Here is a 24,703-nt window from a genome sequence, read left to right on the forward strand (position 1 = left end):
ATGTTTCAGAGGGAAGATTACCTTAACAGCTGTGTCTGGAGCAGAAGAGAAAGCCCGACAAAAAGACCTCTGCTGTTGGCCAAGGCAGTGCTGCATAGTGATGTGCTGCCAAAGCTTTAATGGGGGCTACCAAAGAAACTGAAACCTTTCTTCACCTGTGACAAAACCTACAAGCAGCAGAAATGAAATGCCTGCATTTGCAGAGAGGGGAAAGGGGAGATACTTCCTTTTGGTCTGGGAATATCAACATTCATTTCAATGAAAAAAGAACAAGGATTCTACCTAGTTCAAACAAAAGTACATGCTCTGAACCTGCTGCAGCCAACAGCATTTTCAGATGGCTGCTCCAGGGTAGAGGCAGCAAGCTCAGGTAAGGCACATTTCATCGCCCTCCCACCAACCTGTGACGATCTCTGATCCATTGCACATGAGAACCTGACCCAATCCATGCAAGTGACCTTGATTTGACAGCTTTTATTCCCACCCTGCCATCATGTGTGCCCTGGTTTCAGCTGGGATAGGCTTAATTTTCCTTCTAGGGGTGGAGTGAGCAAGGGGCTGAGTGGTCCTTACTTGCCAGCTGGGCTAAAACCACAACAGAGTGAAAGGTTCAAGGTGCAGAACATTGGAGAATTGGGACCATGAAAACAAGCCCACTTAAGGAGTTAAGACTTTTTAAGGAGCCAGACTGCTTTGTTTTCCAAGCTACATATGAGATCTGAAAAGGGATCTTGTCCATTAGTGTTACCAAAAAAAAAAAAGGGTTCCTGTTTGATGCAAAAATAAAAGCATTTTCAAAGGCTCTTTGATGTGCAAAACAGAAAGACGTGCAGGCAGATTCTGGAGGAGGTCTTGTCTTCAGCAATTACCAGCACTCTTTTTGAATCTGAGTCCCCAGACAGAATTTTTATGTGAAGATAATCACACTTCAGAGTGTATCAGCTCTAAACCTTGTGGCTTTTCAATTAAGCAGCAATAACCTCTAGTCAAAACACTCCTTAACCGAGACGGGAATAAAACAACCCCAAAACCAACTAACTGCAGGTGAAGCAATTCCAAAGACATACATGCTTTGAAAAGATTTCATTTTGAGCTCTCCTCGGGTAGCCATGCCAGTTTTCCAAGTGATATTCTGATCATTTAAACAAGCAGTGATGTAATTTCCACAGCGACCACAAACATACCAAGAATATTTGAGCTAAATTTATCCAGACTTCTTGTTTGTATCGCTGCTTTGGCTCGTTATTTTTCCATGATTTTCAACTCCGCACAGAAAAGGAGCTGTGGACAGCCTGCGACTCCTCAGTTTTCCCCAGCAGCATCCAAAATCCCAACCTTTATGCTTGAGAGCCACAGACTGACTACTAGAAATTAAAATTAAGCTGCTCTTCCAGCTCCCAATCCCAGTCCCTGCTCCTTTCACCTTTCTCCTTCCTCCTGCCCTCCCTGTAGCAGAATGACCTTTTCCATCACCCTTGTGTGACACAACATAGGGCTTGTCTTTGTGTTCGAGAAGTTCCTGAAGCTCACCCTACCCAGCTAGAGAGGGCGAGCCAAGAAAGTGAGGATCTGCACCACTGCTCTGTGCAGCTCCATGGCAGACCCCAAATCCTGCCAGCCTGTCTGGAGCAGCACATCCCACCATCACAAGGACCCATGCCAAGATAGCTCAGGCTAGGGAAGGCTGTCTATGCACCTTCACCAGCAGGTACCTGTATCCCTGCAGAGTATATAATCTACAAAGCCATCATTGAGTTTTAGCTTCTCTTCAAAAACACAGAGGGTGGCTGATTATACCAGGAGGGATTGACTATTTGCAGAAACTGCAGCATAAAATCAGTATTAATTGATATTAATATATCAACTTTGCTGTTTTCAATGGGGATCTAGACCAGATTTATGACCAGGCTCACTTGAGTTGGCCTGCATGTAGCTATACATGTTTTAAGGGCAGTTTGTAATGTCTGAAAGCACACTTTTTTCTTAAACCAGAAACTGCCAACCCCCAGAGCCCTTCTGACTGCAGGACAGCTTTCTGAAGGTTGAGGAGGGCCTTCCCTAATACTTAAAGACTTCTTTTATAAGTCCACCCTCCAAGTACGAGCAAGGCACAAATTCAAAGCATGGACACACTTCTGTTGTGAAACTATCAGCAGCTTACACAAAAGGGCTGCTGCTGTGGTGATACCTAATCATGCAAATAAGCAATTGCTGACCCACTAACGAGCATGCAGACTTGGATTAAGGAAAGGAGTCTAATATCAGCCTTACTTGGTGTAAAATCTGAAACAGAACCTGTTAAGAGACAGACTTGGCAGTTGAGTCACCATCCCTGTAAGAGACATGTAGATGTGGCACTTAGTGACATGGTTTAGTGGTGGACTTGGCAGTGCTGGGTTAACAGTTGGATTTGATGACCTTAAAGGTCTCTTCCAACCTAAACAATTCTATGATTCTATACAGCAGACTGGGAGCTGAATGGTATAAAATCCACCCCTCACACCCTCATGTGCAATGCAAACATTCCCTCCCAGTTAGCTGCCTCCTGCCAAGCAGTGCCCTGACAGCCCCTTTATTGATCAGAGAAATGAAAACCAAATAAACTGCAGGCTTAATGCTGTAAGGATCCCTAAAGATCTTGGTCCCAAGCCTGTTATGTCAGTGCAAAGACTTTAATGGGTTTTGGATAAAGGCCCCAAAGGATAAGGCCTTGGAGATTATAAAGAAAAACATATAATTCATAGCACTTTCTTTAGCGCAAGTCTAAAATCACCTGCAACACCATTGACAAAACACTAAATCAATGACAGGCCTGGTACAGACTGAGTTGGTGTGAGCACTATCAATTGTTTTTCCCCACTGAAACAGAGGACAATGGTTCTATGACCACAGTGTCAGCCCTCACCTGAGAGCTACCTTATAATCACAGATTAGTAATGTCATTAAGGAGTCCCTGTGCCCAGGGTCTAAGGGCAAAGGATTTTCTTTACTACATTATCACCTCAGCTTTGTTTTTTCCTAGGGTTCTTGACTGAGTTTTCATGAGTTACATCTTAATGTGATATAAATACATTTTGCATTACATTGTATTATAGTGTAATACCACAAATACATTTTCACTGAAAGGTGAAAAAATAAAGCTGTACAGCAGCAGATAATGCCAGGTACAGCTCAGACAAAAATCAATGATTTACTACTCTCTGTAAATCACTCTGGCTCTCAGGTTGGACTGTCTGCTCACTTAGTTTCCCAAGGTCTGCACCACACTGCTGGCACTCCCCACAGCTACAGCCCCCAAGTTCAAGAGCAGGCTGGCTTTGATGGTATTTATCTGGACAAAGCTGTTTCTGCCACTACCAAGACCTAAGTATTCCTTTATATCTCCTTGACTCCAGAGGGATGCAGCACCCACAAACCAAACTCCCATTTTGCACATGCACATGAACACATTCTTCCAGATGCCTCTATTTCAAAATAGAAGGGACATCTTCTAAGGGTGGGTGTGAATAACAGTGCTTAGTATCCAGGCTCTGAGAATCAGTTCAGAGTGTCTTAAATTAGGCTCCTAATTGTAAACACTCCAGCATTCGTTGCCCTTTTCAGCAACCCTGGCTCAGTTTGGTGAGATGGTGCAATATGCAGCTCTGTTACAGTCTGCACAGGAGGACAGGCTTAACCACATGCATTTTCTGCTGCAGGCCGGCCTTCCGCATCAGCTTTTGGCCCTGTGTGAGACTGCACCACTTCTGTAGAGTGTGTATTTAAATATCGTTAAAAATACAAGCCTATTACTGCTTTACTAGTGTACTTCCTATTTCTGCCTAGCATTTCCTACTTCTCCTTCTGCAGGGCATCATGCAGTAAGACTAACTCACATAAGATACCTGGTTTATTTGTTGCCTTTTTCATTTTTTGCTTGCAGAAATACTTTCAATTTGCTGTTTGGACTCCAAGTAACTCGCAGCTTAAGGAGCAGGAAGAAAACCAGAAGACCTTCAAGGCTCATTTAGTCTGATTATACAGAACTTCAAGCAACCAACACACTGCAGGTCTCTCGTGCTCTGTGTGCTCACGTCACCTCCCAGATGCTCTCCTTGTCCTTCTCACCACCACGCTGTCACAGCAGACTCAGGGTAATGTTACTACAGGGTAATGTGTGGATGGAAAAAGCAGAACAGAGGGTGCAAACGCTTTTTCCCTGTTATACACCACAATGTGCCACAGATGGGGCTAAATCAACGTGCCCTAAGACCTGGCCCCAGCCCCATCCATGCAGCTGATGTAAAGGTTTTAAGGTTTACGTGGTGATTTCATGAGGAACAAAGTGATACCAGCAGTGCTGCCGACACTGATTTTCCCCTCCTCCTCTACTCAGCAGGGAAGATTTATAAGCAAAGATATTCTCACTACCAAATGCCAGTTCCTGCCCTTCACAGGCAACAAGATCAACTGTGGAAATGACAGTGAATGACACCAAAAATGATCTAGAGGCCATTTACATGCACACCCTGCAGCGGGTGAGCTCTGCTGCTATAACTGCTGTAAAGAAGTCCGTTCTGCCTGTAGACTTACTTTTTAAGTGGATTTCACACTGACAGCCTGGCAGGCTCGGGTTAGCCAGTAAGCACAAAACAGAGAACAAGGGCACAGTCTGCCAAAGTTTCCATCCCTCCATATACAGTCCTGGTGACAGACAGACCCTGTCACCTCCTCAAAAAGCCTGTGATGAAGGCCTGGGCCACAGTTGAAATTTCCTGCCCTAATGCAATCCGGGGAGTGATGCTGGATTCAAAAAGCCATGTCCCAGGAAAATGAACCATTTCAGTTGCTATTAGCTAACCTCAAGCTGTCACCATTCAATCCGTTGTGCAACTTTCCACATAAAATTGCACTCGCTCTTGAGCAGTCCCTCTTGTTAAAATGACTCTCTAACTCTCCCAGTTAAACTCCTCTTACTTGCACGGGAGACTTCTCTACGACTCAGGAAGCAGCAGTGCAGGCAGCAGCTTTCCCTCTGCATCAGTACTGAGCTGAGCCACGGCCCAGACGGGGTTGCAAAGGTCACTACAGTCGTGGGTAGCTTCTTTCTGATAAAATATAAAGCCCTGTGAGCTGCTGGGTCACCACAGCACTTGTGAAGCACAGCTTTAAGAGCCTCTGGTCCACTCTGAATGCCAACTCAAGTCATTATACTCTGGTTACTTGTTTGCTCCCTCATTTTAATATTTAGGTCTCTTTTCCAGGCATTCTGCCCATGTCTACTTATGCTTCCCTGGACAAGAAGCTGGAAGTCACCAGCTTAAAACAGATTTGCCTCAAAAGAAGCTGTGAAGGTTGATTTAGTTAATATGTGTAAAGCTACTATAAAATGTCAAGTAACTATCATTGGCATCATAGTCCCTAATACGTAATATTATATACATTACAACATAACACCCCTTATCAGTGCCATTTCTAGATTTAGAAGGAGGAAAGAGACACCCTCTGGTGCGCTTGAAGGATAATCCAATTCCACCTCCGAGACACAAACCAGTGGCACATGAACACTGAATAAAATCCTCAGTAAGACAGCAATAAGCTCTTTAACAAAACTGCCCTTACATTTCAGCAGACAATGATTGCTTTTCTACATCTTTGCTGAACTGTCTCCTAGAATCTCCTATGAGATTTAAATCCTAACTGTAAAATTTCATAAGACTCAAAGAAAGCAACCAGCCCACAGAAAGATGACTCTCTATTCTGTTTTAGGCATTCACACAGTGATATCTTTGGGCTTCCATTGTATTTCTTACAAGACTCACCTCCACTATATTATGTAGAGCTCTTTAATCAAGTTTAAAAAAACCCAGACCTGTGCTGCATGAGAGGCTGCAGCCACCCCCGTATCTCTGCTCGCTTTCTTGCTTTTAATTAGGGCAAGATGAACACATCTAGGAGAGGGGAAGCAGGGTTTGAGGAGGCAAGCAAGATGCTGACTGCACCCGGAATGGAGCGTTATTCTGCACTCCAGTGACAAATCCTCTCTATGGACCAGCAGGTGCTCGGCCAGCATCGAGTCAAGCCCAGCACCATCCTCAGAGGGTAGACAGGGTCCAGTTCTGAAGCACAGCTCCGAGGGTAAGCGGGCATCCTCCTGGGATACAGGCAAGATCACTGCCGCAGCCAAGAGGAACAGCAGAGGAGACGCAAGCAGTAAGGTGAGCCTTTGCATCGTATCTTGCATTTGCTACCCAGTCAGTGATGCTGTGAACCTATTCTCCACATGGACACCTGGCCAAATGCATAGCTGTGGGGGGAAAAAAAGCCCTAAAAACTTTAAGGCTTTCAAATGATCAAGGCACCGGGTGCTCATGGTACCTGCTGGAAGGTGTCTCCAGCACTGTGCCAGCCGTAACACTGCACTGATCCATCACGGAGGCACACGCACTGCCATGCTGTTTGTTAAACCCCTCACATCCACCCTGTCCTTCCTGCCCCCCCCAGAAAGCCTCCAAGCTTTGGGAGCACTAATGAGGTCGTCGGCATTAAAGAAATGATCTGTGATCTCACTCTACTTCCCAGTGGTTCCTGCTGAATGGAAGCAGGAGGCTGCATCTACATTGTTAATAAATCCTGTAAACAATAGGTTCAGATGTGGAGGCTGAATGAGTCACCTCATTCCTGCCATCAAGCTCTGTAACAGGATCCAAATGCAGAACAAGGACCAGCTAACTTAGGGAGCGGACCAGCCAGCTAACAACAATTATTCTTGGCAGGACTCAAACAACCCCAAAATAAAAATGAGTTTAAACATGTACAGCTTGCTTACAAAGACAAATCAACCAGGGCAATACTCAATCTTCATCATTCCTAAGAACCCTTTGCCAATCTTCCAGCACTGTTTATCAATAACCCAGACGTGTAGGTATAGAAGAGTTATACCGGTACAATTTGTCTGCTTCCAGTTAACCAGTTTAACTGAATATATTTACATAATAGAAACATGTAATAAAGTTCTCAAAACAAAAACTGAGCTCACAATGTGGAAGATCTGCCTTTTTCGCTTTTCACTTCATTATGCACTCATAAACCAATTTGCTTTATTTACTGTATCTTTAAACAGGGAGAAAAACTTGTCAAATCACTGCTGCAGAACAAAAATTTAGCAATTCTTAACACTTGTGAATCATTAGTGCAGATTAAAATTCTTCTCATGGTTTATAGCTTAGTATTCAAGTGCAGATAATTTCTTCCAGAGAGAAAGTCAGAAGATAGAATTTAAGGATATTCAATAACCAAATGCTGATTATTATAGAAAGATACAATGCTAATTAACAAAAGCAAAACCAAAGAGAAAAATCAGTATCACAGAATAAGCAGCATACATACGGAGAGAGGAAAGAGTTCCCAGAGCTCCCTGTGACGCTGGTGAGAAACGTCTTCAAACCAGATAAGGCGGCCTCTGAATAAACTATCAGGTTTTGCTTCATAGTTGCTGATAAAATCCAAAATAAGGCTGCAAAAACATTAGCTTCTGCTGAAGCCTGCTTACTCACTACAAAGCGTCAAACACACCTTCATCCCACACTTAAAACGCAGATGCTGCCTCCTAATGAACCGCTTGTTGCAAGGGGGGAATACCGTTATACAATAACCAGGCGGCTACTTCTTGATGCAGGAGCATAACTGGGTTTTGACTCAGAGAAAGGCAGCAGTGCTGAGGAGCTGAGGGTTTCAGTGATAAAAGCCATCCAAAAATAATTTGGCTGTTCAGAAAACAAAATAAATTCATAGGAAGCAACCTGAAGCATATGTCCCTTCTGAAAGAGAAATTCCCACTATGGATTTATGACATTACATGAACATGGACCTTCCAACCTAGCCAACAATAACTCGCTGCAAGCCACTAAATCAAAGCTGACAGTAAAACTGGAGCAGGTTAATATCAGGTTCAGCCTGAGGAACGATGCTCTGATTTTAGCAGTTTTTTCATCCCCCAAACACACACTGCATCAGCGGCTGGGAACATATTTGCATTCACACGCTGAAAAAGCACAGATCTTGTAAAACATATTTAGGAACTGGTGAGACGTGATACATATATTGACTAATTCCGGAGGCCTTTGGAGGAAAGTCAGTCTTCAGAGGAATGCTATTCTTACCACCTGCGTAGTTCAACATGACTCTCCTTGGAAGTAAAATTCCTTGTTCTAACCTATAAATTTTCAATGATTAGGGCTCAAATCACTCAAAGGTCTTTCACCCATTTAAATGTCATCGACACTCAGTGGCAGCTGGCCACCCTTCAACCCTTTTGCTCCCAGTCTCAACAGGAAAGAAAAGAAATCCTCCTATTTACCATTTTGTGGATCCATGTTGCGCTCTCTGCAAACAGCGGATTCCTCAGTTCCCACACACCAGTACATTCTGGGTCGCAGTTGTGAAGATCCAATAGACAAACTTTCTGCAGCACTTAAAACTGAAGTGTTGTCAAAGCTGAATGATCTCCGTCAAGTAAATGCAGGAGCAGAGGCTGTTAGTAAGCACCATCCTGAAGAAACATCATTTGCTCTGTTTAAAAATACACAGCAAAACAAATTAATCGTCTAGAAATTGCAAGAAGCTTATTCCTCTGCACTCTAACGCAGTTGTCTAAATGTTATTTTGCAGAAATGCACTTATCCTATAAATACAACTATTTTCATAACAGCTTTGTTAAGAGCATAACATGAATTAACAGAGGAGACTAACATCTCCGCTATAGAAAGATAATGTTCCCAATCTTTCTCCACTGAAGCTGCTCAGTCTTTGGGGGTGGGCAGGGGTCACAGCTGCAGTTTCAGATTCTCCACAAGCTAGTGTAAAGGCAGAGCATTGAAACCATGCAGTGCAGCTGGAAAAATCCTAAATGCAACCTCAAAACCTTTCCCATCCACAAAGAAGACTGTGGCTCTTGTAAGACTCCACCGTGAGAAACTGAAAAATACTGATGTGGTTACTGAGACAGTGCTCTGTAGAAAAGAAAAGAGGGTTAAGAGGAACACAACAGCTCCCTTCCCCTTTGCCTAGTGCTCCTAGAAGCCTCAGGCTTCTTCAAACATGTTCAAGGAGGCAAATCAGGCCCCAAGTAGCTCTTAAAGTTGTCTTCTTCTGAACTGTCTTGCACAACAGCCAGCAGAAAACTGCACGGTTCGGTCTCCCAAGGCATTTCCAATTCCTTACCTCTTCACCACTGCACACCTGGAATGTTCTCTCTTTGAATGCATCTTCCACGGGGGTTAAAATTACAGGTGAATTTGCAGCGTGTGCCCAATCAGCACCAGAGCCCATTCACTTTCTGCTTTCAGTTTCAGTCAGTAAAAGCCTCTCAAATGTGACATGATGTCCCTCATCTTTGACTACTATTGGTTTTTCTCATGTCTGGTGAGTGATAATGAAGATTTGATTAGAGGCTGTAATTTGGCAAAGCATGTAACCCACGTCCTTCTTCAGCCTGCAAGACCCAAGAATATCCCTAACCCTCCCTGAGCAGAGCTGGCTTCCTGCATTGGGATCAAAGGCCAAGGAGAATATAAAAATACACTGATCCATCCCCATTCTCCAGGAAGTTTTCTGCTCTTCCCCCATTACACAGGGTTTTAACCACCAGCTGACAATGTTACAAGTCCCTTCATGCTACATCAGTTGTTTCTAGGCAAATAATTGAATTTTAAGTGCACTTACAGCAAAACTCAGCTTCTGATGACCCCTACTTTGTGGTGCCTGCCAGCAGGAACCAAAACTCACAGCCCAAGCGCTGCACACATCCTGCAATCCGGGTGCTGGGTATTGAGCACAGACTGTGGTTTGGTGCTTTGGTGTTTTACAGAGGTGGGAAAAATAATTCGGGTGCCATATGGCAAATAATGATATGGACCGAGAGACCTGGGCCAGGCTGCATGCAAGCATGCAAGCACTTACACACACAGGCCACAAACACCTCCTTTGCAACAGGATGGCTGCATCTCCAGGATGCAGATGCCTGAGCTGCCGAGCATCCATCCCTCCACATCCCAGCCTGCAGCGGCTCATCTCCCAGGTCAGGCCCCAGCAGCTCTCGCACCTCAATGGGCACATGTAAGAGGCTAAATTTGGGAGCTTTCACCCACACAAGGAGAGGAGGCTCTGGTTGCTGCAGGAAGCTGAGATGGAGGTGGTCCCTAAGCCATACTTCCCCATGCAAAGACCAACAGACCAGCTTCTTTTAGCAGATGCTGGTTTCGGAGGCATGTCCTTGCTGTACTACGGGGCGCACCATGTGCACTCACAGCAACTGTACAAGGAATGGAGGTCACTGTGGACCACAGAGGCTTGAAAACCACCCTGCTCCTGATTTTTAGCTTTCTAGTCAGTTTATTCCCCAGGCTGAAACTTTCCTTATATGTAGTGAAGGGAAAAAACTTTCAGGAAAAATAACAGTGTGGTTTTGATAACCAGTTCCCTTTAACTGCAGGTAGGACACTAAATGCTGTAGCCACATGTATTAATGCCACACAGCACCCATCAAAGCAGCATTTCCATATTTCAAGACCTTTGTGTATATAATAAAAAACCCTGCAGTGCTTTTATCTTAACCAAGATACTCTCAACTGTGACACGTGCAAACGCCATGTGTACTTTGATTTAGGGAGTGGGATCCTATGGGCTCTGCAGAATCTCATTCAGAAGGAGGAGGAGTGTGCAGAATACGTCTGAAGGTTCATTTAGATCCCATTTCACACATTCCCAGTTTCCCTCTCGCGACCTGCTCCTCCCAGCTATTGGTGAGTGCATCCGACCATGCCTGGACCATCCCAAAGACTTGCTCTCCACTTGCCCATCCTGTGCATTGTGCCTAAACGCAGCCGGACAGCCAGGAACACCGCGGTGTGCCCAAGATCGCTTCCCAGCTCACGAGAAACCTGCCCAAACTTCACTTCTCCACTCAAACCACTTGCTGCTTCCGAGCAGCCCATATGGGCGCTGTGACAGGTACCGCCATGGATCCAGCGAGGCCCAAAACACCATCGGGATGGAAACGTGCCGCAGGCTCCCCTGCCTGCCATCACACACTGGAACCGACACAGCCTGCCGGATTCCTGCCTGGAGACATCCCAACCCGGCGGGACACACGTCCTTCGGTCTGCTGTGCATACATAAAGTGCCAACCCCCTTCTCCCCACACCGCTTCTGAGGAGAAATGAGGCATCACCCCAACTGGGGGTGTCCCATGAGCCTCTTCAGCCCTTCTCGGGGGCCGCTCGCCTCAGCTCCGCCAAGGGGAGCCGGTGCAGCCCGGGGGGAGCCGCTCTCAACCCGCGGCCCCGCGTCCATAGAGCGAGTTTTTCCTCAGGGCGAGTCTCGAGTGTTTCCTCTCCCCGCCGGGCCGGGGCAGCCGGGCGGGGCGGCCGCTCTCCGCCTGCCCGGGCTGGGGCCGGGGCCGGGAGGGCAGCTCCCGCCGCGCCGCAAAGTTCCCTCCGAACTTTTATTGTATTTTAAATAAGCTTCCCCCCCACCTCAACTTTCTCCACATGAAAAGCCCCGGCAGCCCCCAGCCCGCCGCCTCCCCTCACGGCGGGGCAGGTGCCCGCGGCGCGGCCAGGCCGAAGCGGAGCAAAGCCACGGTACCTCCTGCGTCCCGGCGCCCGCGGGGTCCCTGCGGCCGCGCCGCCGCCGCCGCCTCCTCCTCCTCCTCCGGCGCTCGGCCGCCCGCCCGCTTCGCTGTGCGGCGCGGGAGGCGGAGGGAGGGAGGAAGGAAAAGGAGCGGGGCAGCAGCGCGGCGCCTCCTCCGCCACCGGGCCCGCGGCCGCTGAGGGCCCGCCCGACCCCGGCCGCTGTGAGGGGCTGCGCCTTGCCGGGCGCGGCTGAGAGTGGCGGGCAGCGGGCCCCGCATGGCTTCTCGCCTGAGGGGACGTGGAGAGAGAGCGGAGGAAGGGCCCGGGGCAGCCCCTCTGGGCTCCTTCCCCAGCCGGGACCAGCAGCGAGTGATGTCCGCCGGCTACCCACTCTTTGGCTTTGGGGTTGTTTTGGGGCACAAGCAGGCTGTGGGAGCTGCAGGGGCTGAAGCGGGACCCTCTCAGCTACAGCGGGTTGTCAGGGGGTCCTCGCCCTCACAACCTGCTGGCATATAGCTCCCCTGGCTCGTAGCACCGCTGCCCATCTCCTGTCAGCATCACTCGGCCTGGGCTTACCGGTAGCAGAGCTGATCCGAGATTCCTTTCTTTGAAAGTTGCTCCTCTATGGAGTTTGCTCCTCTATGGAAAAGCAAAGCGAGGTTGCCCCCTTCCCTTCGAAGGAGGTGGACGTGCCACGCTCCATCTGGCATGTCTTTTCCCCATCACAAACCCGTTCATCCCCAGGTACAGGAACCTCTAACAAGCCTGGTACTGCTTTACTTTCCCCGTTCATTGGATGTACTAAGAAAAGACCACGTTTGCATGCCTTTTGCTTTGTTATTCATAGTGATTCTGTAAATTACATGCAGAGGGTTTTTTCTTCCCTGGTGCGTACCAAGAAATGGGTGTCTGATGATTGCTCAAGGGTGGAAAAGGCCATATGCATTCATGGAATGGCTGCAGCAGTCTGAGACTTGCCTAGGGTGTTTCTTCGATGTGATCATGGAGACATAGAGAAGATGGGTCTTCTCTGGTGCTTTCACTTGTGTTCAGGTCCCATTAATCTCCTTTTAGCTGCAGTCACAATAGTTGTACCCTTGCCACCTCTTTCCCAGCCTTTATTCCTCTTTGAACTGGAAGAAGCTGTGCTTGCCCCTGCCAGCTGCAGCTCTGCTCTCCTCCTCCCTTGGCTTACTGTAAATTAACAACTTACGAAAGTGGCTCCTTAAAGGGTTAAGCTATCAGGCACACGCTCCAGCTTTTATGCAGAGTACTGACCACACTTCAGGGCTTTTCTTTTAAAACAGGCTAATTATTCACAAACTGCAGAAATGAATCCAAGTTCAGATTCCTTCAGAATCCCCACTGAGACACTGAATCCCCAGATACACATGTGCAGACATGCACTCTGCATTCAGTTCTGACACATGGAAAAGGTACCTTGAAATGATGTTGTCTCTTGTGCATGTTTCCACTTGGGGACTACTGCTGGTCACTGAATGAAGGGGAACAGACACATTGCTGTTTGAGGAAGAACTCCCTGTAACTACAGCAATCCAGGGCCATTTTGGTTTAGAAGAACAAAACCATAACCCTTTCCAGTGTTCACTTGTGTTGACACAATGTGCCAAATTCAGAGTGAAATTGAAGACAGTGAGAGAGGATTGAGTTGAGTGGAAGTTGTTTGCTGATGGAAGGAGTCTTAACACATGCGTTAGAGGGGCTGGAATTATCTTAAAGCACTGATCAGTGTGAAAAAAAAAAAGGCCTTCAACTTACTCCTCTGTTAGAAAGTAAAGTCAATAGAAGTTTTCTGCTCCCCCACCTTCAACGTGCAGCATTTAGAAACCATTTCACAAAGTTAAACATTTATTAGGAACAAGAACTATTACAAAAAGATACCCAGAGTCTAGATATATACATGAGGTTTAAACATAGCATTTTCATGTACCTTTAGCTATAAAAATACATTAGATTAACTGTCTCCTAATTTATAAATATAGTTCTTTTTTAATAAAAAAACCCAAACCTAGTATTTCATATGAAAGCCTTAGTGTGCAATGGAAGAATATATACCCTCTAAGGGGTTATCTTATAGTTAGTGTCTAGTGTTATATAACTTAGAAAATTCAGTGTGTAGAGTCAAACCCTGATTTATACAATAAGAGATACACTGACTTTTTAAAAACTTGATAAGAAATAAGAGGTGAAATATATATCATACATATAAAGCCAGAATACTAGGAACTGCAGAGCTTCAGCTGATTTTGGTTTCAACCACTGTTCATCAAAAATGCAGAGATAGAGCAAGAACCAGCCTTTTACTGTTTGCCTTCCTTCCCTCCTGACTGCAGCCCTAGAAAACCGTCCAGTAGGCAAAAGTAAAATGTTTGTCTGAGAAGTTGTTTGCACTCTAAAAGTGTTTTACAAAAAATAGAAACTTATTTACAGTGTTCCCATTTGGCCTTTCATGGGGAAGGGAGGACATTTCCTTCACTGGATGGGGAGATTTACCTGTCTCACATGCCCATGTTATGCACTGCTGCGGGAGGTATGTCATTTAAGAAGTTAAGCAGGGTTGAAGTGCAATTTCAATGTTCACTAATAAGGAAGTTTAGGTTCATGCAAACTTTTTCCTTACTTACCACCACCCACCTTCCTTCCTCCTCCAAAAAAAAGGTCCACTCATGTGGCAGAACTTGTTACTGACTGGGTATATCTCTCAGCTAAGGAAGGTACTGGTTAAATCCTTGCTTGCATCAGAGAAGAGAGGTTAGACCTGCATTTCTGCTTCAAGCACTGACATCTGGAACACTCCAGGCAGGAATCTTTACCAGTGCTCCATGGAGATCTGTTGGTGGCTGTAAGGAACCTCTCTTGGTTTGCTCTTTGAGGACAATCCCAGTGAGATGAGCTAAGCTTCCTAACAAGCTGACACCACTAATTCCTGCATACTCACAGCTCCTGCAGATGTGGAGCTTCCCATACACTTGCCAGTGGTTCTCCAGTACAGAATCAGCAGGAGGAGGAGGGAGAGTAGTGAACCCAGGAACTGGTGGCTTGTCATTAATCTCTTAGTAATGTCTGGGCATGCAAAGAAGTTACTGCAGGAGGTACTAAGACATGAACTTGGTGTGACAGCCACTCTGTGGATGCTATGCATGTACAAACATGCTTATACAATTCAAGGCAGTTTAGTTCTCGGTGAAGGACCAGCTCCTCTGTGCTTGCCACAGGATGACAGCACTCACATGGACAATTACTGCAAAGCTACTGACACATTTAAGTCCAGCCATAGCTTATTCCATAGTAACTGGTTTGTACACCCACATCTTTAGCACTCAGTGAGTGCTTGGGAGCACCTGCCTTTTCATACTGTACTTCCAGAAATGTATTGTAAGCTACATTCATATGGGGTAAAGAAGCGGTGAGAAGAGCTTTTAAGTTTTACTCTCATAATAATAACCCTGGCTCAAAAAATTAAGAGATGTTCATAAAGCCTGAAAGTTACAGAGAAAGAGAGAGCAGGACAGCTTCTTGCAGCTCTTCTGCTCCCTCCCCAAATAAGAAGGACTGGTGTGAGATATTTTCTGTGGGATATCTATCATGCTACATGCTTAGCATTCAACTTGGTGTCATCACGGTAAGTACAGTGCAAAATCCTCTTGCAAAAAGTGCTATAGTGAAGGTTTGAGATACAATTGTGACTCATTCAGAGCCAGAAGGGTTAGAAAGTCAGTACCTTGCATTTGCAGCATGTGTCATGTGTGCACACCAAAACATCAGGTTCCAAGGACACCTTAAAGTCGAGCTCCGTTGGGTGAAATACTGGCCCCAAAGGAGTCCTCTAGGAAACTCCCACAAATCTCATTCAGGGCTAGAATATCACCAGTATGGAGAATGCATATATCTTTAGAGAGACCAAGATAGCTCTTTCAAAAGGAATTTCTTTACAGATCCTTCCATGAAAGCTTGAAATTCCAAACTCCAGCTGCAGTCTTCACACAAACTCTGCCAACTTCAGTCACGTTGTATTAACCCAACCACTCAAGTCCATTTAAGCCAAGGGAAACCCAAATGCCTCTGAAGGTGTTTAACAGCCCATGCTAATGGTACCAGAAGCCTCTCTAACATGCCACTGATGTCCATGTCCTTCAGGGGTACAGTCTGAAAGCAGATGTCCTGCAAACACTGTCACAGGTAGAAGACAGATGGATAGCCAGGGACTTGTGCAGTACAAGTGTGTGCTGTGCTGCCAGTAGGGTCAGTTAAATCAGTTTTCAAAGAGCCAGTTGACAAAATGGAGTCCAGTAGATTCAGTGTTTCTAGAGGAATAAAGTTAGGTGTTCCCATTTTCCTTCCTCCCTTCCCCTCCCCTTGCTCTGAACACGTCCCCCAGGTGCCACGTTCAGAGTGTCACATTCAGGCCTTTTGCTTTCATGGGCTCTTCTGGGAGAGTTTGATGGTGACTGTTTTCACTTCGGTATATTCTGCCAAAGCATATTCACCACTGGAAGAGAAGAGAGAGGAGGGAAAGGGACAAGCAATTGTAGCTTGTTAATGTGTACTTCCCTAAGATAAGAGATTTATACATAAGTGCATTTTAGCCTCTGATTGACAGCTGCTGTAAATGCCATCAGGCCATTTAAACCAGATCTAAACTAACTTACACCAGCTATCAGTTTGGCCCACTACTGCTCATAATCATGAAGCACATGCGCCTAAGTACCCACAACTACCCCCTGTTGTAAAAGAAACGTGGAGTGCTACTGGTAACAGTAACCCTCAAGATGACACCTTGTGACCCTCTCTCTAGTGAAAACAGAGTACTATTGTGAGAACCCATAGAAGAAACATCTACATAAACATATTTATCAGTGCTTAGACAGTAATTAAAGTTAACTTTTCACTGAAAGTAACTTCTGCCTACAAGATACCATGTAATCAAGAGGGTGCAGTTGCTCCAGAAATGTATATGGATGACAGACCCCACCACTGCATCGTCTTGGTTGGTGGAAACTGGCTTTATTCCCATGCATTGCCCAAGGGATAAACCCCTGACAGCCTTTAATTAGCCGTGCAGTCGGGCAAAGTAAACCATAAGGTCTCAATATATACGTCCCATTTGAGGATTCATTCATTTGCTGTGTTTAGTGAGTGAGGCATCTGGATGTCTCAGAGCAGCAGATGCACCAGAACAGCTACTGGAAATGGTTCCTGGAAATAAATCTGGCATCAGAATCCTCTGAAGAGTCTACTGAATGGTGTAATAAAACCTGCCTCTCTTCTACACAAGAAGAAAATTAAGATGTAAGTCAGTTTGTCAGTTCTACGTCTAACTTAGAGGGTGACCTTGGTTTAAGAATTTCTGCGTTAGTGAGCTGGAATGTCTGGTAGCCCTGCTGCAACAGGCTGAGGAACAAGGACAGGGGGTCCTTCTGTAACTTAGTTGCAAGCTTGGGAGGTGGGAGGTGGAATGATTTTGGAGATCATTCCTTGTTGTTCTAGCTCCAACATGAGAAAGTCAGAGGTGGGAAGAGGTCCAACTATGATACGGCCATCACGGGAGGCCCACATACCACCATATAAAGATGGAAGAGGTTTGGGGTGGATACCAGTGTCCCCAGCCAAGGTACCACACTTCTCTCTTGATCTAAAAGTTTACCTAGTAAGGGAAAATGCTTGCAAGTGGAATTGACTGATCTGGAGTAATTAAAAGCTTATAAAGCAGGTGAAGGTACTCTAAAAGGCACCACTCGGGTTCTCACATCTGTGCATTACATCCACACTGTACTGGCTTACCACCTCCCTCTGCAGCGTACTGCAAGCCTAATAGTTTAAAAGCAAATTCAACAACGTTTTCACAGTTATTGCATTCACCTTCCACATATAAACAGAATATTGAGCAAAACTCACAGTTCTCTGCCATTGCCTGACATTTTAAAGCCACCAAAAGGAGCCTGTGCATAGAGCGCGTTGTAACAGTTGATCCTACAATAAAAACATCAATTGTAAAACCACAATTCAATTCCAAGGAGAAACAAGATGATGATGACACCACCACCACCACAAAAAGGCTGAAATCTGACAGTTTTCTCTTTATACAGTTCATCACTTTGAAATCAGATTTTAGCAATAAAATCTTATTTTGTGACAGAAAGAGAAAACATTTTAATTGGTGCTCACTCTGACCTACATCTCACTTCATAGTCTCTAATGGCTAAGACATTCATGCTTGAGCTGGAATTTATGCTGTGTTCAGAGCTGAGCTTAAAATAAAGAGTACAACCTATTCCCTAATTTAATGAAGCACATTCTGGACTGAACATGTTTACCCAGAAAGCTGTCTATAAACACTCACAAGCAGCCCCACCATCCACTTCCAGGTATAGAAAAAGGTTGGACTGCATTAGACAATTGTGTTGCAGTAAAATGGGAGTGCCAGGCACTTCTCTGTAGATATTAGGTAGCAAAAGCTAAGGCAGATATTTCCTCAGCATCTCAGTAAGCTCAAATGACTGAAGAGAGACAGGTATGGCTTGGTGCTATAGGACTGCACCTTCATGTATGCACAGCACATATCCTTCAAAGCCCAACATCCCATTTTCATTTAAATGTTACTCAGAGGCAGATTCTTCTGGTGCCAAGTCTTGAAGTCAGTCCTCTGTAGGCATCAAATCAGATCTCAGATCAAATTCCTATCTTAAGTGGGGAAAAAAATCAGGATTCCTTCTTTAAAATGCTTCTAATATAAAATAAGTAATTGTGTAAGCAAAAATAGCTAATCTTTCTGACAGTGGAGTGATGCCATCTACCGTCCATAATGATTTGTGCATCTAAGACTCGTGCTACCTAAAGACAGTGAGAATTGCTTTTCTCTACACACAGGAAAGGCATCATGTCTGGTGGAACTCACTACAACCCTTATACTTTTAGAGTTTTCCAGTCGAAGAACTGAAACTACATCAATTGAACGAAAAAACACTCCATTTCTTGCCTCACTGTCTGGTCTTTACCACCTTATTTTGATGAAGGGATGTTGCTTCTACGCAGAGTATCAGGAATTAAGCAGACTAATACATCTTACCTCTGCCACATACACATGATTCCAAATCATACATCCCTCCCCCCTTCCAGTAAGCAAATCCAAGCCCACACTCTGGTCCCACAGTGCTTACCAGACTGTTCCTGACTGCAATGCCGAAGCTAGCGTTAACGCTCTGTCCAGGTTCTTTGTGAACACTGCAGCAGTGAGTCCATACTCGGTACTGTTGGCTCTTCTTATGACCTCTTCTATACTCTTGAACTTCATAATTGGCTGAACTGGCCCGAAAATCTGCACACAGTAGAGGAAAGCCTTTGCTAATCATGGCAATTTTGAAGTAATCAGAATTAGGTGCTTTGTTTGGATACTGTATTTAAAGTGTTATATCCTGGTCTTCTAGAAGTCACTGATAAAGTCTTTAAAACCTGGTCATTAAGCTGACTTCAAAGGAAGTACAGTGATACGCTGTAGTTAATAGTTAATACATCCTAAGATCCAACAACTAATGGATCATGTGTAACAATCAGAATAAGCAGAGTTAGATCTGGACGAGTTTCAAATGATTCATCCTTACCCCTTTTATGACTCTCTTTTTGAACTCAGAAGTTGAGTGCATTCAAGTAGTAATTCATATATTTCAAGGACTGCAAGTTTTCTTCCTTGGTTTGAACTCTGATTTTGTCATTGTATGCAGTTTATTTGCATGCAGTGCATTTACCATGCATGTGTTTGACCACAAACTTGGCTTCCCAAGCTGCCAGTATAAAGGCAGCAAGCACACACAATGCTTCCCAACTTCTGGATGGAGTCTCTCATCCAGTATGATATCAAAGGTGAGGCCCTTTTCTGGCCTGCATGGTCTTGCAGTATAATAAACCCTGAGCTAGGGTGAGATACAGTCTCACTTGTGCCACGCTGAGGGCCAGGCTGAGCAGTTTGCCTGGCCTTTAGGCTCATACACGTGTTTCTAAATGTCTTCATTTTGGGAGATCCAGGTACTTAACTTGACTCTAGGCAAAAGATGAACATGCATTTGCCACAAAACTGAGAATGAATGAAACTGGATAAACTTCATGAATCATGACTTGGGATTTGGAGTCAGTTCATTAAAAAAAGGCCTGTCATGGGATTTTCAGCTCTCATTCCCTCTATTTTTAGACTGTAACTCATGCCCAGACTGTCTGATATCTTTCCCAGGTTCCTCAGAGATGCTGTGGCAGATCTGAGACATCTAAACATTTTGCCAGGAGTGAACAGTAAGTAGCCCCATAAAAAGGACTAGGCTAAACTATAGTATACAACTGCCAGTTAGACTTTGGCAATTACTTAGTTTCCATTGGGGAACATGATGAAAAGTAGATTAACTTCTATTTCAAAGGAATATCACAGGATCTAATCACATACAGCTTGTTCAATTTTTCTGCATATGAATAATGAAAGCCAGAGTATTAAGAGTTGCACTTTGCTGGCTTCAACCATGTTTTCATAAAGGAAAAAATGGTCAATCCCAGGGATTTCACCATGAGAACAGAATCAGGGATCATTTCAGATGTTGAGGCTACTTGAGAAAAGTTCTTCAGTGGCAATATAGCAGGGCCATTCCTTCCCTCCTCACCAGCTTTATTGCACCTTTCTGCAATAAAGCAACTCCTTTTTTACAAAGTAGTGCAGCAAGAACACACATTATACTGTCCTCTCTCTTTGTAAATCAGCATGTACCACAGCTGAGCAATTTCAAGTCCACGCAGTAGGAGGTGCGTGAGAACACATCTGCGTAGAGTGGGAGAGCTTAACTGTCTTCAAAAAACCTTCAAACTTCAGGGCAAAGAAGACATAGATTGCTCCAGCCTGCCATGCCTTCAGTTATTTTTATTCATTTATATTTAAAATCAAGAGTTCAGACAGAAACCCCTCCATCACCACTATTTCTTATTCAGAAGCAGTGTTTATCTACGTAAGGCGTGTGCTTGTATTTTGCATCATATCAAGTTCTGCTGAAATGAGACCAAAAGCTTTAGGGTAGTGTTATGTACTATATTTTTATCTGGGTTATTAAGGTCCTCTACATACACTCACAGGGTTACTTCCCATTCGAAAAACCAAACAGAATGAGGGAAAGGTGCAAGGCATTAAAAAGGGCTGCAAACAGACACCTATTAATTGCACAAAAAATGCAGCTAAAACATTTTGACAGGGCTTTTGCCTGTTCTGCTCTCCCCCTTCTTCTCCCACAATTCCCCCCTCTGTGCACATACACTCCAAATTGAAGCTTACCTTACAGATATTTCATTAGTAGAATGGATTTCATCATTAAGAGTTGTTACGACACTGAAATAAGTGAAACTTCTATTCTCCGCTCAGGTTTTCACTTCAAACTACAACCATACCTCTTTTCTTTCCCATTTAAATGCCTTTATATTTAAATATAAAGGTTTAGGTGACTTGTACTGTACCTCTTCTTTGGCGATACGCATGTTGTCAGTGACCTCTGAAAACACAGTGGGTTTTATAAACAGGCCTCTGTCTTCAATGGCAAGACCCCCACACTCCAGCTTAGCCCCTTCTTTCTTCCCACTTTCTATCAGCTCCAGGATTTTATCAAACTGGTTTTGGTCAATCTGTCAGACACAGAAGGGAAAGAAACAGACAATGGTGCCTTTATTATCACTGTTCCAGAGACCGGAGTCATGGTATGTGGCCTGGGGCACATTTCAGGGCACTGATGAATTGGGTGAGTTCATACATCATTCTATGATATGACAGTCAGGCAATAAGCAGGCTGAAAGACAGGACATGAGCGTAGCCCTGAGCCACAGAAAACAGAATTTACATGTGATAGTTCAATCTGATGCAATAGTTTACTGCCACATGGAGGAGGTCTCCCCATTTTCCCTTCCTCCACATCTTGGATATGCACTCCCATGGCTCTCCTCGCTCCCCCTCTGGAACTTACTGACCTTCTCCATGTACTGATTTAGCTCAGTAGCATCATGAGCGCAGCCTGAGATGAGTTTTGCTGGGCTAGCAACCTCAGCCAGCTCAGCAAGGGATCTGACCAGCAACAGAAACTGTGCAGGGAGGGAGGTATATAAACTATTAAGCTGACTTTGCTGTAATGTACAGCTTCACCCACAGCTATCTGTCCCCAGCTGGAAAAGCCCAACAAGCTCTGCCTCCAACTCTTTCCACACACACACTGTATGACCAGCCTCAAAGATAAGCCTATTAGTGGGGTGACTTTAGAACAGCTACTGCTCTGAAGCCATACTCTTAAAATCATGCAGCTACCGTCAGGCTTCAAACAAACATGCTATTTGCATGATGCATAATTAAGAGATGAAACCTCTCATCACAGCACGCTGCAGATGGTAAGAGTTATCTTGAACTAAAACTAACAAAACCCTTCACAAGTTCATAGACAAATAAAAGACTCCAAGGTGCCCCGGCAGCCTGGGAGGTTATTTTGAATGCCAGGTATCTCCAGATGCTTGTACTGGTTCAATACCCCTCCCTAAGCATCTGGTTTTATTTCAGCAGGGCCAGTTGCCAGTTGGGACTGTTTACATGGAGTGTTCCACACTCGACTCCTTCAGATTACAGACTATATCCTGCCTTTAGTTAATCCTGGCCACACGCAATCCGAGTTGTCATGCTTTTAGACAAATATCAAAGCTTCAGGAGGGTGTCCTTGGGGTACTTCTGGTACACAGTGAAAATAGAGAGCAGCACATCTCCTGCCACACAGATGTGTGTATCACATGTGCTGCGGACAGCTTGTACTAAGTGCTCATATTCACTCGTGTTAAGATGCTACCCAAGAAAACACTTGATGCATGCTACTGCACGAGGAAATGTGTGCCCTCATGTGGGACTCAGGGCGTCACATGGTAAGTTTGGCAGATGTCACACATATTGTCTGGTTGCTTAGTTGCCAAATGTAAATAGTTTGAAATATCTGCAAGTGCTTTCCATCCTGGCATGTCTGTGATCCAGAGCAATCCAGTCCATCCACTTCACATCACAGAAAACAAAACAAGGATATTTATACAGCTGTAACTTGTTGCGAGGCAAACTATAGTTAGATGAAAAGACACTGGGGAAAGAAAACATTTGTAAAAATGACATGCAAGGGTGGAACTGTTTGTCATTGTAACTAGAGCTTGCAAGGCTTGTTTAAATTCTGTCCCCTACTCCACTATTATTTATGGTTCGAATATTGACTTCTATTAAAAACACATGATCTGGTAAAGCAAATTCTGCTATTTGTTCAACTGATTCAAAAGAGAAGAAGGGTTCTAAGGATCACTGCAATGGTGAAACTCTGAGAACCCCCAAATCTTCATATCTTGCTTCATTTAAGTCAGGACTTCAAGGGGCAAGTTTTTCCTTTTCCAAGCCTAGCATTTGTAATCCTACAGAACAACCACACAACAATCTGGTGGGCACTGACTTACATACTTTACTTTCATGCTTTAATCCTAAACTACACAAACATCTACAGGCTAAGGAAAATATTCCCCATCTTAAAATTCAAACAATAGGTTTGGGGCTGGATAAGTACTGGCTAGCAACTGCCATGAGGCAGCCTTGGTGCTTGTTTTATTCCAGGTCTTGTAGTCCACAAATCCCAGCATTTGGGGTTCTACAATAACAAAACTAGTGCAGTCTTGTTCTAATCTGATCCCTGTTCTAGTCCACCAGGATGTTAGTGTCATCTAACGCAGTCTGCTGCTCACAGTCGTATAATGCCCTGGTTAACCACTTTGCCATCTGTGCAGAATTACTTTATTACTTCCTGTGATACAGCTCACAGGAATCCAAAGTCAAAAACCCCTTGGTCTGCATTTGAGGTTGGCACTCAAACAGTCCTGATCACCCCTCAGGTTTCTTGTGGTGTCCTTTGAATGGCAGCCAGCCAGCACAGTCAGACCCATGTGAGTTTTGGAGAAGGCTCATCAGAAGCATGCCTCGTTTCTGTTTAAATTTAATACTGTTTAAATTTGACCTAATTTTGATCAGAGCAGTGCAGCTTATATCAGCATAACCCAATCCTACAGCTGACACAGTCTTTTTCCCATACCCATGGCATGAGCATCCATGCCAGTGCACAGTAATCCACATCAGGGAACTGACCTGAGTAAAACCTTTCCTGCTCACTTCCAGAAAGGCTGGATTAGACCTGAATCAGCCAGTTCCCTAATCTAGTGTGTAAGTGCAGAGCAATATAGGAACAAACAGCTGCACACAGGACCACGTTTCTAAGTTCTTGTGGAACTGCAGAGGCTGTAAAAAGTGTAAAACACTTTCTGAACTCTCTGTAATTGCAGGTCCTGTTGTCTCGCTATGATCATTTGGAGCTGATGTAGGACCAAAAAGATCATGGGCTACAACTACTGTCAGCCTAAAGCTGGTTCCAACTCCTTCCCACTGTTGGCTTCTAAGCCAGTGATCATCCCAGAATGGGGTCTACACAGCAGCATGTGGCCATTTTTGTCATGCTATTGTGTATGCTCACCCTGACCCACACAGAAGAATGAAAGCAATGACCTGGATCTGAAGCAACTGAGGCCTGACAGGGAGAGATGAAGGAGAAGAAGATAACAGAATATTCTTCCTGGTGAGCCTTCTGTTATCCATCAGTTCAAGATAAAAAAAACCCTCACAGCAGAACAGGTTACTTCAGGAACAGAGGAAAAATTTGCTCTGGAAGCTTCACATGTGAACAGTAACCTGTGGGCAGGTGTGAATCTTTGCTACTTTCAGAGGCATTTTAAGCCCTTGTGACACTGCATCATTTCTCTCTTCTGCTTGAATTTCTGTGTGTTGCACCTTACAGCATAGGCTCCAGACAGCAAGCAACCATAGGTGCAGAGTAAGCGATTGTTATGTTGCACTGTCAGCCACATGAAAGCTTTGGGGTTAACAGTTTCCTCCCACTCTCTTAACACCTTCCCATCTTGGGCTTGACAGCTGCATGCACAGAAGTTCAGGTGTGTGTGTGCCCCCTCTCCTAGGTACAAGTGGAACAGGTAAGCCAGAACAAGGA

General features: G+C 44.8%; 2 protein-coding genes across 3 annotated transcripts in view; both read right to left on the reverse strand.

Moving 5' to 3' along the window:
• Positions 1-11,658, reverse strand: part of LRRK1 (leucine rich repeat kinase 1) — a 78,699-nt gene extending 67,041 nt beyond the window's left edge. Inside the window, exons 1-2 of the mRNA XM_030498293.1 lie at positions 11,626-11,658; positions 8,339-8,550 (exon numbers count right to left, since the gene is read on the reverse strand). Of these exons, the coding sequence (XP_030354153.1) occupies positions 8,339-8,405 (67 nt within the window). The 5' untranslated portion in view covers positions 8,406-8,550; positions 11,626-11,658. The remainder of the gene's footprint in view (positions 1-8,338; positions 8,551-11,625) is intronic.
• A 3,887-nt stretch (positions 11,659-15,545) lies between these two features.
• ALDH1A3 (aldehyde dehydrogenase 1 family member A3) overlaps positions 15,546-24,703 on the reverse strand; it is a 32,764-nt gene continuing 23,606 nt past the window's right edge. For both annotated transcript variants that reach the window (XM_030498226.1, XM_030498227.1), the window contains 4 exons: positions 21,111-21,275; positions 18,791-18,948; positions 17,529-17,603; positions 15,546-16,122 (listed from right to left, as the gene is read on the reverse strand). In XM_030498226.1, coding sequence (XP_030354086.1) covers positions 16,050-16,122; positions 17,529-17,603; positions 18,791-18,948; positions 21,111-21,275 — 471 coding nt within the window. In that variant the 3' untranslated portion in view covers positions 15,546-16,049. The remainder of the gene's footprint in view (positions 16,123-17,528; positions 17,604-18,790; positions 18,949-21,110; positions 21,276-24,703) is intronic.

The sequence above is a fragment of the Strigops habroptila genome, chromosome 9, assembly GCF_004027225.2.
Source record: "Strigops habroptila isolate Jane chromosome 9, bStrHab1.2.pri, whole genome shotgun sequence".
Lineage (NCBI taxonomy): Eukaryota > Metazoa > Chordata > Aves > Psittaciformes > Psittacidae > Strigops > Strigops habroptila.